The sequence below is a fragment of the Camelus dromedarius genome, chromosome 10 (genome assembly GCF_036321535.1).
Source record: "Camelus dromedarius isolate mCamDro1 chromosome 10, mCamDro1.pat, whole genome shotgun sequence".
Taxonomy (NCBI): domain Eukaryota; kingdom Metazoa; phylum Chordata; class Mammalia; order Artiodactyla; family Camelidae; genus Camelus; species Camelus dromedarius.
In genome coordinates, this window is record NC_087445.1 from 47,692,708 (window position 1) to 47,709,841 (window position 17,134).

At 50.0% G+C, this 17,134-nt stretch overlaps 1 protein-coding gene across 4 annotated transcripts in view; it reads right to left on the bottom strand.

Moving 5' to 3' along the window:
* Positions 1-17,134, bottom strand: part of PAX5 (paired box 5) — a 176,692-nt gene that overhangs the window by 106,723 nt on the left and 52,835 nt on the right. For all 4 annotated transcript variants that reach the window (XM_064490316.1, XM_031450041.2, XM_064490317.1 and 1 more), the window contains exon 6: positions 8,134-8,309. In XM_064490316.1, the coding sequence (XP_064346386.1) occupies positions 8,134-8,309 (176 nt within the window). The remainder of the gene's footprint in view (positions 1-8,133; positions 8,310-17,134) is intronic.

A 17,134-nucleotide genomic window follows, 5' to 3' on the forward strand; every position in this document is an offset into this window, starting at 1 on the left:
AAAAAACATCGCTTCCTTTGGGGAATTGGCCTATTTTCCCCTGGTGGACGATGAGAAGCACACAACTGACTGTGTTTCCCATTTTGCTTTGACCGTCAGGAAGCTCACAGTCAAATCTGAGTTCAAGTCTAGTAACTCTGGGGGCCTGGCTGGAGATATATATATGTGTGTTTGGTGTGGGAGGTGGGGGTGGGGGATAGTGGAGGAGGAAGGGGAGAAACAGTGTTATAATGTGGACACAATTCTGGGGTAAAGCCATGCACTGGAGAGAAGGCCAGCCCCAGACAGGGCAGGCAACCATTTCCAGGGGTACAGCGAACAATTTGCACCTTGGCAATAACCTCTCAACACTCCAAGTCTCCTCACAGCAGCCAGAATAATCTAATCTGTATTGGATTGGAGCTTGATAGTCCCCGGTTTAAAATCTTACAGAGGCTTCTTGCTCTCAAGATAAAACTCAAGGCCCCAGGCCTGGTCCACAAGCCCCTCACAGCCAGCCCCTACCACCTCACTAACTGTACCACACACCCCTTTCTGCCTCCCATGCCTTTTTGGTTACTGGACCAAAGTCTTTCCAGCTTCAGGCCTTCGTGCAGGCTGTTCCCTCTGCCTGGGACACTGTTCCCACCACCCTTCCCTCCTTGAGCTCAAAGGTGCCATCCTCAGATAGACATTCCCGACCTCCCATCTAAATGAGGTCACACTCTTCACTCTCAGCACACCCTGGATCTGTGTCCTTACGGCACCCATCACACTCTGTAATGATTGGTAATGATACACTGTTTTTACTGGCATAATTATTTTGTTAAAATCTGTCTCTGTTGCTATTGGGCAAATTCTGGGAATCGCATGTCTTTGTTACCGCTGTGTCCCCAGCACTTAGCACAGTACTCGGCACAGAGTAGGTGCTCCATATGTATTTGCTAAAATCAATCAATCAATCAATCAGGAGGTATCTCCCTCATGCAGAATTCAGGGAGCTGACTCCAGAGGACTGGCTACACCCACAAAAAGCAGGGAGCAGAGAATGTGGCAGTCAATCATTTTCAGAATGTTACTGAATCTCCCTCTGCCTCAGTTTTCTCATCTGCTGTGGGAAGATTACACCACATATACTCTACCTCATAGGGTCACTGTGAGCTAGGGTGTCATGTGAGAGGTTGTTGGGGCTTTTTAATTAGTAAATTCTTCATCTTCAATTATGCATCACACTTTACCAGCCCCCCTGCAAGCTGTGGCACGTGTCGGCAGGACATGGGTCTCTCTGCTCCTCCTCTCCACCCTCTACCCCCTTGAGGCCTGGTCCTGAACTCCCGGGCAGAAGATGCCTGGAACTGCGTGTGGGCAGTGAGGCCAGCAGCAGCCACTGGTATCCAGACTTCTGGCCCTGGTGTCTTCACCAGAAACCCCACCTCTGTTCTGTGCACTAGAGGAGCTACACTCATCATTGGCCTCCCAGGACCTTACAGCCTCCAGCCCTCTGATGCTCAGAACAATGGCTCCTGTGATCCAGGCTCTGCCTACCCTAGTGAAGGTCCCTGGGAGGAAACTGCCCTTCAGTGACCCCACCATGCTGTAGCATAAATGCTCTTCTCCTTTTGCTGCCTCCCCTACTGCTCCGCCTCTTCCCACCAGACCTTCTCACTCTCCTTAGCTTAGAATCATTCTTCCTGATTGGAAGGACCTTGACTTTTAGCTAATCAAGACCTCAATGGATTCTTGAACTTCTACTACAGCATATATAAAAAAGGAGAGATTTTCCTTATATGCCTCCAGTGACAGGGAGCTCACTACTTCACAAGGAGGTCTACTCAACTATCAGAGAGCTTGAGCTATTAGAAAGTTCTCTTAGCCTGTCTCTTCCCCTGCTCACACCTCCAAGTCTTCCCTTCTTTAGACCAGACAGCCCCATTTCTCCAGTCATCCTTCCTAGAAAAGAATTTTAATCACCTCTTCTGAACAAACTCTGCTTTGTCTGCAGTGGCGGAGCCCAGCCTTGAGCACAGCCCTGAAAGGGGAGGGGCTGGGTGAGAGGAGCAGAACCAGCTCACAACAGAAGAGGACACTCAATGTCCCTGACTTCACTTCTTACCTCCAGAGACCACGCTGGTCTGTGGGGCAGCCCAGCACTTCTCAATTCATGCTCACCTCCCAGGGTGAGTAGACTGGACCCCCAGGTTGTGTCTCCAGGACATTGCCCACCTGGAAGAATTGGTGGGCAGCCTGATGGTGCTTCAGCTGTGGGTAACCTAGTGGCCATCAGCCTGGACTCTGGAGCTGGGGATGTGGCTTCTGACTTGGCTCCATACTTACTGTGTTCCCATGGCTAAGTCATTGCACTGATCTCACCAAGCCTCAACTGTCTTGTCTGCACAATGGGGATAATAGGAGTTTTGTGACTTTGCAGTGAGATGGGGCCGGGAGGGTTCTCCTCAGAACAGAGCCAGGCCCATGGTAAGCTATGAATACACAGTCACTACAACAATTACCAAGGTAATGAGTAGAACCCAGTGCATTGATGAGCTCAAACAAGATGCAAGTCATTGTAAGCTAAGTGGGTCAGCGAAGGCCTCCCAGGTCAGGCAGGACTCCTGCTAGGCCAGGACAGCATTGATTTAGAAATAGACTGAAAAAATCTTCCATGCAGGGAAACTGTGAGGAGTTTGGAGTGAGAACAACAACATTAAGAAAGTAATAAGAACCGCAGTCCCTGCCACCCTGCATGCTCAGAGCATCCCTGGGGTTCCCCCGCATACACATACACACACACACACACACACGGACTGTTCATGGCCTCAGACAGCAAGAGCCCAGCTCATGTGGGGCAGTGAGGGGTCAGGCCTGGCTGCATCCAGAGCATCCTGTAGGCACACAGTGGGCCATAGGGGAGGTGAAGGGTCATGATGAAGATGAAGAGCAGGGACTGGGGTTCTGAAGTGGGAAATCACGAGGAACTATTTATTACATGAGGATGAACTTCAGGAAGAAAGCTCCAGCAGTGAGTGGCAGCAGGGACAGGGCAGGAGGCAGGAGTCCCCCTGAAAGCTGCTTCCAGGTGAGCAGACTAGTCCAGGTCACAGACTCAGGGCTCTTCAGGGCAAACTGTCCCCAAAACAAAACAGAACCTCCTTACCTCCACATTCCAGCCCTCTAGGGTTTAGGTCCTTCTGGTTTTTCCAGCCCCAGTGTCCCTGACTTTCTTTCACTCAGACCATATTCCAACCGCCGAGACCAGCCTACAGTTAGTTCCCTGCCATACTTGCATCCCTCCACACCTTTGCCCACACTGTTCCTTCTGCCCCGAATGCCCTCTCCAGCCAACTCTCTACTATCTCCACAGAGCTGGATCCTGCCCATCCCTCAAGGCACAGCACCAATGACACCTCCTCCAGGAAGCCTTCCTTCATTCTCAGCCTGGCACAGCTGTCTCCTCACCCTCTTCTCTCCCTACTTGCTCTCCACCTGGAGCTCCCTGAAGAAAGGAAGTGCATCCAGCACCTTATCTTTTTCCCTCATAGCCTACAGCCCTTTTTCTAACTCAGAGTATTCAGGCCATCCCTGATGACAAAGTTCAGTCATGCTCAGAAACACAAACCAGCCCCGTTCCAGGAAGAAGACGCCCACGGGAGTAGGCAATGCTTAGTCCCAGGCCCACCAGTCTGGAGAAATACCACCAATCAGAGGGTAAAGCGGCTCCTGAGAGCAGGAGGCATTTCTGGTGGCTTCTCTGTTAGACAACGGACAGGCCTTCTCCCGGTTTAACCCCCATGACCTTTGAACTTCCTGGGAGGTCAGCAGCACGTCCCCCTTCCCCAGCTGTCTTTCTGCCTCTGGCCCTATGGGAGGGAGGGCCCTGGGCCTGTTCCATTTTGCGCCCGTATTGATCTGTTGGCAGCAATGGGCTGGATAATTAGCCAGGAATTAGGGTTTCTATTACAGCCAGGAGGCTGCTCCAGCTGATTTATCACCTGAATAATTTACTGTGATTGAAAGGAAATTAAAATGAACTCCATTTGACAACTGTGAGCTTTTATGGGCTTTAGTGAAGGCTCAAAAGCCAGATTAATAGCCTGGTGTTGGTTAATAGTCTGCCGAGAGTAAATACGGCAGGCTGTGCTCGGTGGCGGCCTTCCTGCCTCGGCCAGAGGAGGGACCAGCTCCTGACAGGAGCGTGGCGTCCACTACAGCGTTAATGCGAGTTTTACTGAAACAGATTTCACTGTTGGAAAGACACCCGCACTCACACCACCCGCCGTTGTTTCTTTTTTTTTCCTTTTCTCCTCCAAGGTGATTTTTACTTACTTCACATGTAGAAAAAAACAGAATTGCTTTTTCAATAACCATTTTGAGAAGGAAGTGTTTCATTGTCCCAGGAGTGCCTGTACATTAACCCCTTCCATCCAGGGACAAGGGTTTACTAAGTTCCCATATAAAAGGGAGAAGCCTGGGTCCATCCCACTGGGGCAGATCTTGGTGGGAAAAGCAGCCAGGTGGGCTCTGAGCTTGTGAAAGTGACAAGCGGGACCCCAACCTCACCCTAAAGAGATAGAGGTTCTTCCCATGGGAGGTTGGGCAGGATGATTAAGAAGGACTTGACCACTCGAGCCTATGGCAAGACTCTGAGGGCTCTGGAATGACTGGCAGACTCTGGTTGCCAAAGGCTAGTTCTGAAAACCAGCCAGTCAGAAATCTGGCTCCTAGAATTGTTCGGGGACATGGAGACCCGTGTAACCATCTTGCACAAGATGAACAAAAGATCCTGAAGTCGGATTCCAGCTCTACAGAAGCCTTTTGGCCCTGAAAGTGGGGTGAAATGACTAAAAAAAAAAGTCCCAATCTGTAAAATGGGGCTCACAAATCTTGCCCAGCCTGCATAGCAGATATTTACATGGAGACTCTGAAGAGAGGATGGATGGGAAGGAGCTCTGAAAACTGCAAAGGATCACGTGCAGGTGAGGATCACTGCTGCTGTTGTTAGGCTGTGTCATCAAAATCACAATTACTACCACCCCAGGTATGGAAACAGGTCCAGAGAAAAAGCGACTTGCCCAGCAGAGCAGAAGCTGGACTCAAGTCAAACTCCCCCAATTCCAAGGCCAGTAAATGTTCATTCTTCCCCACAAGCTGCCACTAGACCTTGGAGACCAGATATGCTCACAAATGGCAGAAGTGCCGGCCCCTTCCTGGCACCACTGCCATGCATTCTGGGGCTCACAAGGCAAGGCCTCCAACGGGCACGAGCGGCACGAGGAACCTGTACCCTTGATGCGCATCCTTTCCCAGCCTGCGGGCCCTTGCTTGGCCGTCATTTGTCCAAAGTGATTGGGAATGGGGAGCTAGGGTATGTCATTCATAGTCCAGTGCCTGTGTGTGTGCCTGGCAGCCCCACGGCCTCACCTCCCATCTCTCCTCATTACGGCCCATTACGGGGAGGTGAAGCAGATTAACCAGAAAGCACTGAGTCAGTCATTATCCCACCAGAAGGCCCCGCCTCAGAGCCCACACAGTCAGAGACAGGCCCGCAGTGTGTCCGCGTCATCCTGAAGGACGCGGCACAGCCAGACTGCTGCAAATGGAGCCCTCACAGAGTCTGTAAGTCAGGTCTCTCCCCCGAGACCCATCTTCCCATGGGCCTCTCGACCTGTCCCCCAACGTCTCCTCCTCCATGACATCCTCCCTGATGCTCCTAGCTGAGGCGATGTCTCCATTCATCAGGGCCCACAGACCCTTACCCAACATCATATTGCCCCTTTGAGGCTGTGGGCTGAGCTGGTGTCTGATTCATCCCATCCTCCCTCCCCTGGGTGCAGGCACTGTGCCAGACTCACAGCCACTGTGCAAGAAATAAGCATAAATAAGCATATGAGCATCTGAGCAGGTAACTAAATGGACAGGTGGATGGACTCCTCCCGAGTATGCAGCCCTACGGTCTTCCCAGTTTCCCAGGGCGTTCCGAGCTGAATGAACTATGATTAGGTTCTGAGTTTCCATGAGAATCACGTGAAACAGAGGGAAATACAGTCCCTGACAATGAATGTCTGAATTAAGTGGATAAAGGCTTAATAGAAACGCCAGATTTTTTTTGTGCAGAGGCCTTGCCCTCACTCAATGAGTGACCTCAGAGAAACCCTGTTCCCTCTCTGGGGCTCTAAAAAATGAGGGGATTGATAGCTTGCCTCTGTAGTCCCTGCTGGCTCTAAAATTATGTGATCTTGTTAAAGGTTAGAAGATAACTTTTCTCCCAGGTTCTGGAGGGAAAGATTGGTCTCATCCAAGGAAGTTTCCAGGTCGAGTCCCTTTTCTTTCTCCTCCTATGTCAGATGGAATGTGGCTTCAGCCACTTTTCCCAAGGGCTTTGAGCAGTGAGAGAAGCTGTCTGCGATGGAAACAGCCTCTTCTCCCTAAAGCGCAGGACCTAGCTTGTGTGAGGTCAGCTCTGGCCAGCACATATGACTGATGTCATTCCCAGAGGAGGCGTCACTCAACTTGTAGGAAAAAAGACCGAAATTTTGAGCATAGTCTACAAGAGCAGGCCCAGATCCCCAGCATCAGCCCCCGGCCTTCCCCAGCCCGTTCCCCAAAGCCCAGCCACACTTTCTTTCCTTTCCTTACTCCTGCAACGCTCCCTCTCACCTCAGGGCCTTTGCACTCACTATTCCATATGCCAAGCATATTCTCCCCACCACATCCCTTCAGGGCTCAGCACAAGTGTTCTTCCCCCAGAAGGCCCCTGTGGCTTCCAGGCTGGCTCAGCACCTGCTTTGTGCCTTCAGAGAACCTCCGACATCCCCTCCTCGGCACCCAGTACATCTATAATCCATGACCCTTCAAGTAATCCTTCTTTATTGTGATTCTTCCACACCTCAGTAGGCTCCCTGAGGGCAGGTCCAAGCCTGTCTTTTTCATATACCTAGTGCCTGGCTCCATGCTTTGTACATAGTCAACATTCACTAGCGCTTGTTAAGTAACTACACGACTTGCTGGGTGGCCTGAGGCAAGTCTCTGTGCCTCTCTGGGCCTGAGTTTCCCCATCCAAAAACAAAGTGGCTAGAAGGTCTGTGAGAGCCCGCACGGGAGCTGCACAGAGACAACCAGACTGTCATAGGATGGTGGCCCCCGAGGCCTCGCTCACTCCTCCCCACCCGCGGTCCCTGCCAGCACCTTTTCTCTCCCTGGGAGCCTGTGGAGGCAGCCTATGTTGTTCTGAGTGGCTTTTTGGGAAAACTTGAGAAGCATCATCTAACTAGCATGTAGAGGAAGCTCAGTGAGGCCAGTCCTCACCACCAGGACCAGCTGGCAAGTGCTGGGGAAAATCATTGCTCATGGGCCCCTCTGACTCTCCCACCAGATGGGAGCTCTCAGCAGGCAGGAGCCCAGCCTGAGCTGCCCATGCCTGCGAGGTGTCCAGCCCAGGGCCTGTCACAGAGGGGGCACCAGGAAACCGTCTCCTGAATTAAATCCGGTACTTTGGGGACCCTGTCCAGGCCCTGAGAGCCTCTCATTGGGCAGAGCCTTTCTGGTCCCATCTCCGCAGCCATACGCAGTGACTGCGACTCGGCCCAGGTTAGAGCAGGGGGCTGCGCAGCAAGGGGCCATGCTGCTTTCTTCCCTCTCTTACAAATGACCCCAGCTGGGAGTTTGTCCAGTGAGACACTTCATTTCCAGATTCCTGGATTCAGTTCTAAAAGCATGACAGGAAAATGTGACAAGAGGGCTGACAGTGGGACACATCATTGCCCTTATACCATGGTTTATGACCAGACGATGCTTATGTATTTCCACCTGCACCCTGACTGACAGGATAATGACCCAAGACCACCTCAAGTGGCCCAGAAGATCATTACCCCACCGTGTGTGAAGACCCCAGGGAAAGGACACCATCACTCCGCAGTGCCACAGCAGCCAGACGCGCCACACACCCCACCGGCCGGAGAGACAGAGGCACCAGGCAAGAAGTCACAGGAGCCCCAGACATGTCCTCCGGACCTCAGTGGGATGCTGCCACTGGCTGGGTTTGGGCGAGAATGAGTAGAACCTGGCGCTGTCACCCACATCCCGCCGATGCCTTCTACAGGGGTGACCCAGGCCTGCATGCGAGTGGTGGGTGTTGGGGCAGCAAGACTCGGGGCATACCTGCTCAGGCTTGATGGGCTCCGCGGTGGTGAAAATTTCCGAGTAGTGCTGCCTCTCAAACACGCGGTCCAGCACCTCCAGCTGCTGCTGCGTGAACAGGTCTCCCCGCATCTGCTTCCGGAGGAAATCTCTGCCCGGCAGTGAGTGACCGTTTGGCACAGGAGACTCCTGAATACCTTTGATGAGCATGAGAGAGGAGGGGTGAGTGCAGGCTACGCAAGCCGCTGAGGAAAGACATGTCAGACCCTGGATTAGGAAGAGGGTGTGAGAGACCCCAAAGCTCAGCTCCTTGCCTGAGAGACAGGAAACAGGGGCTCAGACGATGGGGTGGGTCTTTGGCCAAGGTCAGCCTGCAGGTTAGCGCACAGCCAGCCTCTCACAGCCACGTGCCAGGCACAGCGTGAAGCCTGCATCATCACATCTAATCTGCACAATGAACCCAATGTAGATGGTGTTAGTTCCCCCACTCTGCAGATGAGAAAATCAAGGCCTAAAGAGATTAAGTGATTTGCCTGAGGAATGGAGCTCAGGTGGACTCAGAGGCTTAATCACCAGGTGCCACTGCCTCTCCTGCACTGAAGATCCCCTTGGAAGTACAGTTTTGTCCCAGAGCTGATGTCCTTACCTGGGACATTTGCCACCACATCATGTGACCAGCCAATAAAACACTGTGTTAGGAAAGCTATAGGGAAACAGATACTCTCATGCAATTCTGGCAGGGGTCTACTGGTCACACACCTGTGACGGACAATTTGATAAAATCTATCAAGATCACAAATGCAAGTTCCTTTTGATAGAGCACCTCTGGGAATTTATTTGATAACCAGACTTACACATGTTGGAAGTGATATATGTACAAGATTCTAGTAGCCAAAGACTGGAAACAATCCAAGAGTTTTTTTGTAGGAGCTGGTCAAATGAGTTATGATACACTCACACGGCGGAATACTGTGCAGCAGCAAAAAGGGAAGAGGACTCCCTCTGAGTTGATATGGAAAGATCTTCAAGATACATTGCTAAATGAAAAGCAGTAAACAAGGTACAGCCCAGCGTGTATAATATACAACAGTTTGTGTAAAAAAGGAAGAAAATAAGACTTCATATGCATTGTATGTGTGTGTATGTACATACATAAAACTCTGGGAAGCAACACAAAAAATATTTAGAGTGGTTACCCATTTAGGGAGTTAGGAACTAAGTGGATGGAGGCAAAAGAGGAGGGAGACTTTTCATAGCATGCTTCTTTTCTTTTGCTTTGTTTTGTTGTAGAACTTTAAATGTGTTGCCTATCCAAAAATGTAAATTACCAAGAAAGTACAGGATTAAATTCTCCATGGGTTCTGTACTGTTAGCTCTTCACACTGTAACAGTCTCTGGTGATGATGTCTACATTTAAAAGAAAATATTACAAATTATCAACTTAAAAAAAAGGAAATGTGTTGAAATATCTTTTGTGGGCATTGGGCTTGAACCATTCAAAATGGGAGGGCAAAAGTTTCCAGTGAGGAAATGGCCTCGGGGCCATCATTCCCCAAGGCCACCTGGGATCGAGCTGCTCCTGCAGGGCTGCCCAGAGACACGGCTGGACCCCAGGGCCAGAGGTCAGGCTCTGCCTTTGCCATGGGAAGCCCTGGGAGGGAACCAGCACGTGTCAGGTCTCTCCCCAGCAGATGCCCTTACACAGGCCTTGCCCAGTCCTCCCTCCCACCCCCAACCCTACCAGCCCACTGCTGCCCTAGACTTCGTCCTTCATGTCAAAACCTCACCCATGTGAGGAAGGAAGCCAAACCAAGGAGCTTGAAGCAGTGGGACACTGTGTCACTGAGATACTGCCCCAGGTGGGTGCTTCCCCAACTGTCCTATCTGGGGACAATGGCAATACAGGGTCTAACATTTGAACAAAGACACCAGCTTTGGTTGTTCACATGACTGCTGGCCTTTAAGAGTTCCCCATGGAGTCTGATAGCTCAGAGAGCTCCAGCATCCTCTACACCAAGGGCCTTCAGAGGCGGCTCATGAGGTCCCTGAGAAAGTGGATCCCAGATCAATTTTGATCCAAGAGGACACCTAAGCTGGGCAGCGGACTGAATGACCAGACACCCAAACATGTGGGGCCAAGGAGGAAGCAGGTCACTCTAACTGTTGGCCTCCAGCCTGAAACCTGGGGCCTCCTCTGGAAGCCTGTGACTCTGACCCTCCACAAGACGGCTCCCTGCTCCTGCCTATGGGACATCATCCTTAGAGCCCCATCTTCTGTCATCCCTGTCCCCAGGGGGATCATTCGCACAAGGGAACCAAGACGAGCAGGATGTGGGGGCTCATTGCCCAGTCTGTGTCTGCCCAGCAGTGTTCTCCCACTGGCTGGCATCTACCAAATGTCCCTTGTGTGCACAGGTACACACACACACACACATACACACACACACACACACACACACATTGTACACACACACACACACACACACACACACACACACACGGGAAGAGGGCTCAGCCGGCTCCTCTTCAGCTATTGCTCTAGCCAGTCATCCTGGCCCCAGTCACTCCTGCCAAAGCTTGATCTTGGCCTGGGTCCCCAGTGCTCCCACCAAGTTTCTCCCTGTCGGAGAGAAAATGTTCACTTACACGGAACTTCTCCCTGTCTACCAACTTCACTTGTACTCCACAGTCCCCATCCTACCAGCCAGGCCCCAAACTCCTAACAAAGGCTCCTTCCTGTCTGCCAGCTCCTGACAACTCCTGCCAAGGCCTCACCCTGCTGAGCCCAGGTGGGCAGTGCCCACTTCTCCCCACCACTCGGGCTGCCCCAGCAGACATGTCCCATCTCTGCCTCTGTGGGGACTCTCCCCGGCAGCCAGGCAGTCTTTCTGCAGATGTCCTCTCCCATGGGATTCACAGGCTGGGCTCTGTACACATCTCAGAGCTCTGGAAAGGCAGTGCTTTACCTCCACCGAGGAAGCTCAGACAGGGTGGCTCGGCTGAGGGTTCCTGTGGGCAAGGTCATCATCTGGTCACCGAGTAGGGCCTGGCACAGAGTTAAGGCCCAGAAGGCATGCCAACTCAAGTGCACGCACTGGGGGTCCTTGGAGGCTCAGCCCCCAGGACACCACACACACTCCAGCACAGGCCTGCACTACATTTTCCAGGAAGAAGGCTCCCCACGTCCTGCTCTGGCCGTCTGAAAGTCACCCACAGCACTGTGGGATGAGCCCCGGGGGATGTCCAGGCTGTCTTAGTGACCTCTGAGTGGGGGTCTGCAAGGTGGGAAGAGCCACCTCTCTGGACACGCACCCCCACTGTGATCCCTCTTGCTGCTCCCACCCAACCAGCACCTCTACCTGCTTTCTCTCCTAGGGAGGGAGGTGACATCTGCCCTGCCACTTTGCATAGATGCCAAAAGTCTGTCATTTCCTTAAGAAGGCCTGGGGCACTCTGATCACTTATTCATTGAACAGATATTGACAAAGTGCTTACTCTGTGCCAGGTAATATTAAACAAACAAAAAACAGAGGATACAGTGATGATCCAAAATAGAAAGGCTAGCCCACCTTAGTCAAGTACTCACACAAATAGATATGAATACAAACTGTGATTAGTGCTAAGTAGGAAAAGTGTAAAAATATATTCATATGATCATGAGTAACGACCTCACGGGGAGGAGTCAGGGAAGTCTTCCAAAGGGGAATCTTGCTTGAACCGAGAGTAGAGGACAAGATGCAAGCAAGACCAAATGGCGGGTGGGGTGGAGAGGGTGTGCCAGGCAGAGGAGACACCCAGAGAGGAAGAGATGAAAGGAACAGAGGGAGTGGAGGAAAGAGACCCCCAGAGATACTGAAGAGGCAGGCAGGGGTCCCCCCAGGCAGCCACAGAGGCCACAAAATCCAGAGATAATCAGAGCCTCAGTGAGGAAGGAGTAGGGAGCCACAGGATAGGGCTGGGGAAACAATCACCCTCCACATTTCTCAGTCTTAGGGATTGAGCCACTAGTTCCTTTAGATCAGGCTGTGCTTTCTAAACCCTGCTCCCAATGTCTGGAAAGACTAGGAACTGGCAAGATGAATTTTGCATTTGTGGGCATTTGAAGGTGATGCCTGGAGTCAGCCTGTCTGCCAGAGGTGATCCACTGAGCCCATATGTAAGGTAAACCATTTCTCAGTGTCATATACCTTTGTGCCAGGACAAACACTAACCATGAGTATGCATGCTGCCTCCTCCAGGATGTCTTCCTTCATGCCCAAGTCATTTCTCCATCTGACCACTTTCCCCCTCATCTTAGGAGTCAAGCCCCAGGGCTCTTCACTCTCACACAGCACTATTAGCTATCTTGGGGGGAAACACCACAGTTAATTCATCTCTGTCAAGGAGACAATAATTTGCAGGATAAATGAACAAATTAGTAATACCACCTTCACTCCCTAGGTCTGGTCTGCAATTGTCACAATCCCTGCATCTGATCGCGTTCATTCATTCATTCTTCTCTCAACCATTCTGCTCTTACTGAGCAGGCGCTGGGCTAAAGCTGAGCACAAAGTAATGAACAAAAGCTGGACCAGCCCTGTCCTTACGGAGTGATGTCCAGTGGAAGAGGCAAACGTTAATTGAAAAATAATCAGACCAGTAAAGGTGCAAGGGCCAAACAAGACAAATGCTCTGACAAAAAGGCTCACGGTTCTCAGAGGCCAGGGACACAGCTGACCCGCCTCTGAGTGCTGTACACAGTGGGTGAGCACAAGCCAAACAAACAGATTACATGCAAAGAGAAAGCTACAAAAATGAACACCAGAAAATCACCCCTGCACAAGGACCGGTCTGAAACTCCAGGCCTCCAGAGGACACTTTCATGACGTTTTTTCATCCGCAAAGATGCTGTCTGACTTCATGGAGGAGTGTGGGCTCGGAGACAGGCTCCAGAAGCATTCGGACCCATTCTATTCCAGGGAGAAAAATCTGAACTCGCAATGTGAATGGTATGCTTAAATATGTGGACAGACATGGGCAAAAGTACAAAGGTATACAGGGGGCATGGTATCTTTAAATCTTTTTTTCTACTCCAAATCAAATAATATGTAATAGACCCAGTGCTGGGCTTAGTCAACCATGGCTCGTAGAATTAACATTCTGGAAGATAGCTTCAGGGGAGCAAGGGGCAGGAAGCTCTGTCTCGGGGAGCAAAGAAATGCTGGCTTTAAATTTCAGGTTAAACCAATGTTATTCACAACCCGGCTTTGAAGCTAAAAGCTTTACACAATCGGGTCTGGTCACGCAAAGAGGGAGGAAGCAAAATAGCCTCAGATTCCCATCTGTCAAGAGAAAGCTGTCTCTTGTGTGTCTTAAAAGATCATAAACCCATTGCGTTTTCCTCAGAGCACAGCAGATTCAGGGATTTTGCATTTTTCTTCAAGGGTTCTGGTTTGTTTCTTTAAAAATCATCATGTACTTTATGTCTGCAGATGCTCACTAGGAGGAAAAAAAATAAAAACAAACAAGAATTTCCATAATTCCTTCTGGCATGGCCTTTGGCATGCAACCCCAGCTGGAAGTCCAGGAGCCTGGGGAAAGGAGGCAGGAGTCACCAGGTCAGCCTCCAGCCTTTCTCAGAGTCCCATTTCTCTACAAAGCCCAGCCCAAGACAGAGCCCTTCCACAGACTCCTTGATCCTCACAGTTGCTCCTCAGCATGGCAGGGCAGTGGCAGGGCCCAGTGGGAAAAGGGTTGGGAGCCAGCAGACCTGGGTTCTAGCCCCAGCTCTGCCCTTACTTGCTGTGTGAGTCCAGACAACTTTCTCTCCCTCTCTGGGCTTCAGGTTCCCCATCAATAAACTAAGGAGGCTGAGTCAGTCATTTCTAACCATTTCTTCTCCAAAATACACCTAGATTTTGTCTATTAAATAGTATTAAATGAGCATTAACCTATTTTTCCATTTTGGTTGCTCGTGCAGTCTTTGTAGGACTCAATATTCATTCCATTCCTAAATGACTGCTCGAGCCTACCCTAGGGGATCCCACTCTCTTTGCTAATACTTGGTTTAGTAATGGACATGGGAGGAGAGCGGTGCTGTTGGGGGAGGTTCTCCGAGGAAGTCAGAGACAGGAGAAATCTTTTTTTCTTCACTGGGCTACATTTACTTTTGATCTTTTTGAGATTGTGAAAGTAACTCCCAGATCCCACCATTATTGCTTTCATGCACTATCGCATGCCTCATCCTTACCCCAGGCCCTGAGGTCCTCTCCCAGTCTGCCCTGTAGCGCTCCAAGCAGACTGACTTCCAGCCAGTTAGCTGCTTCTGAACTCTGGCACCCACCATGCTCACAGCCTGCCTCCCCCAGTGAAGATGGAGACAGAGCCGGGTCTTGGCAGGTCATTTGCCACAGGAGTCTAGAGCCAAGGCAGCTGGGAGCATTGAACTGGTGTGATCTGGGACATTTCCAGCTTCGGTCAAGTGAGTCCAGAGAGTGTGGGGTTGGGTCTCCCCAGATGGCCACCGTAGCTAATTCTAAAAGCAACCCATAAAGCAGGGACCGATCATGCTAACTTGCAGCTTTAAGAAATTGTTTCAGATCCAAGGAAAGCTTGCTGAAGGCAGTAGTGGCTCCAGAATTTCTCCATAGGAGGAACTAGGCATGGGTTATAAAAGGGGGATGAGGGCGGGCAGGATACCTGTTCTAGGGATATGTTAGCCAAATGCCCTGCATGCAACCGAGAGAGCATCATCTGTCCCTAGCAAAGAATGAAGGGGTACTGACAGAGGATGGGTACACAGGCTTCTCCAAGCCCCCCAATCCCACACTGGATGGAGGACTGCTCCATGCCAGGCACTGAGCCAAATCATTTTCCCATCCTTAAATTTCATTGATCCTCAGAACATCTGGGTGAGATGCACATTGGTTTTTTTTTTTAATATTTTATTTTACTGTTTGTTTGGGAGAGGAGGTAAGTAGGATTATTTATTTACTTATTGATTTTAATGGAGTTACTGAGGATGGAACCCAGGACCTCGTGCATACTAAGCATGCACTCTATCACTGAGCTATACCCTCTCCTCTGAGGTGCATATTCTTACCCCATTTTACAGATGAGAAAACTGAGACTCAGAGAGGTTGAGTAACTTGAGGTCACTCAGCTGGGATTTGCACCTTGGTCTCTTATCTGCAGATGCAGTACTCTCTCCATTTCCCTTTATTCCTCAGGTCAGCCACTAAGACCAGAGCCCTTATGATGGTAAGCAGGACCATCTCGAGGGCTTTTATAAGGATTAAATGAGATAATCTCTGTGACACACTTAGCACAAAGTTAGTGTCCAAATAACAGCAGCTGCTGTCATCATCATTTTCACCAGGAAAACCCTTCCAAGGCTTTGCCAGGACAAAGCCCAAGCCTCCCAGGCCTCCACGCCCTGCCCCTCCAGTCAGGGTCACCTCTCCAGTCACCCCCCAACACCATCTTAGCAGGCCCCTCCTCATTCTCCAAGTGACCCTGATGCTACCATTCACTCCGTTCCCTCTGCTGACTCGCCCTTCACCCCTGCCCATCTAAGGCTCAGCCTAAAAGCCACCTCGTCTCTGAAGTCCAAAGGCTAAATTAATTGCCCTTTCTTCTCGGTCTCCTCAGCAGGTTACATAGGCCACCGCTATTATCCTGGATTTCATCCCCTTACAACCCATCCTGTGAGGTTGAGCCTCTTGGAATCCCCATTTAAAGCTGAGGAAACTGGCAGAGATAATAAGTAATGTGTTCAAGGTCACGTGACAGGGCACTTGCACACCTCTTAACAGGTCTTTGAGTGAAGCTGAGCATGGTGATGGATGTGGTACAGCACACCAGGGAGGCTCAAATCCTCATTCCATCTCTTACAAGACTATGATATTTGAGAAACTCCTTTAACCTCTCTAATCCTCCGTTTTCTCATCCATACAGTGGGACAATACATAATGACACCCAGGATTGATGAAAGAATTGAATGAGGATACATGTCAAAAGCTTAGCGTAGTACTTGGCACATAGAAAGTGCTCAATTAACACAGCGGTTCTAGGATTATTCCAGGTATACCTCATTTTATTGTGCTTTGTTTTATTGCATTTCACAGATAATTGTGTTTTTTATAAATTGAAGGTTTGTGGCAACCCTGAGTGAAGCAAGTCTATCGGTGCCATTTTTCCAACAGCATTTGCCTCACTTCATCACTCTGTATCACATTATGGTAAGTCTCACAATAGTTCAAACCCTCCACCAGCAAAAAGATTACAACTCACTGAAGACTCAGATGATGGTTAGCATTTTTTAGCAATAGAGTATTTTTGAATTAAGGTATGTACATTATTTTTTAGACATAATGCTTTGCACATTTAAGAGACTACAGTATAGTATAAACATAACTTTTATATGCATTGGGAAATCAAAAAATGTGTGAATCCCTTTATTGCCATAGTCAATTTACTGCAATGGTGTGGAAGCAAATTCACAATTTCCTCAAGGTATGCCTGTATTTCTTTCCTTCCCTACTGAGAGTATAAGCTCTCTGAGGACAGAGGCCATGTCTGATTCACCTCAAGCTTGGGTGTTGTGAACCAATGTTTGTTGACTGAATGAGTGACCTAGGAACTCAAGGGGCTGCAGGTCTGAATGGTTTAGGGGAACTCAGTAACAGGACAGTCTCTGGCTTCATCAGAGAACTCGGGAGAAAACCTCCGGGAGTGACCTCCATTATATCAGTGATCCTGGAGGAGGAACGAGTGAACCAACTAAGAGTTTATGTTCTACGTTCAAAGAAAGATCTGAGGTAGTTAAAAAAATTTTAAACAAGAGGATAAGATATGCTACCAAACTAACTTAGCTGAGCACTAAGTTTCCTGGCGATGCACACCAAAAGGAAAACACAGCAAGTCACAGAGTGCTCAGAGTCCAACAACAACAAAATGCCATTGACTCTTCTACTCAAAATACTTCATGGAACTTCTTTTCTCCACATGGTGCTTTGAAGGCTTAGTGTGACCCAGAGATGAC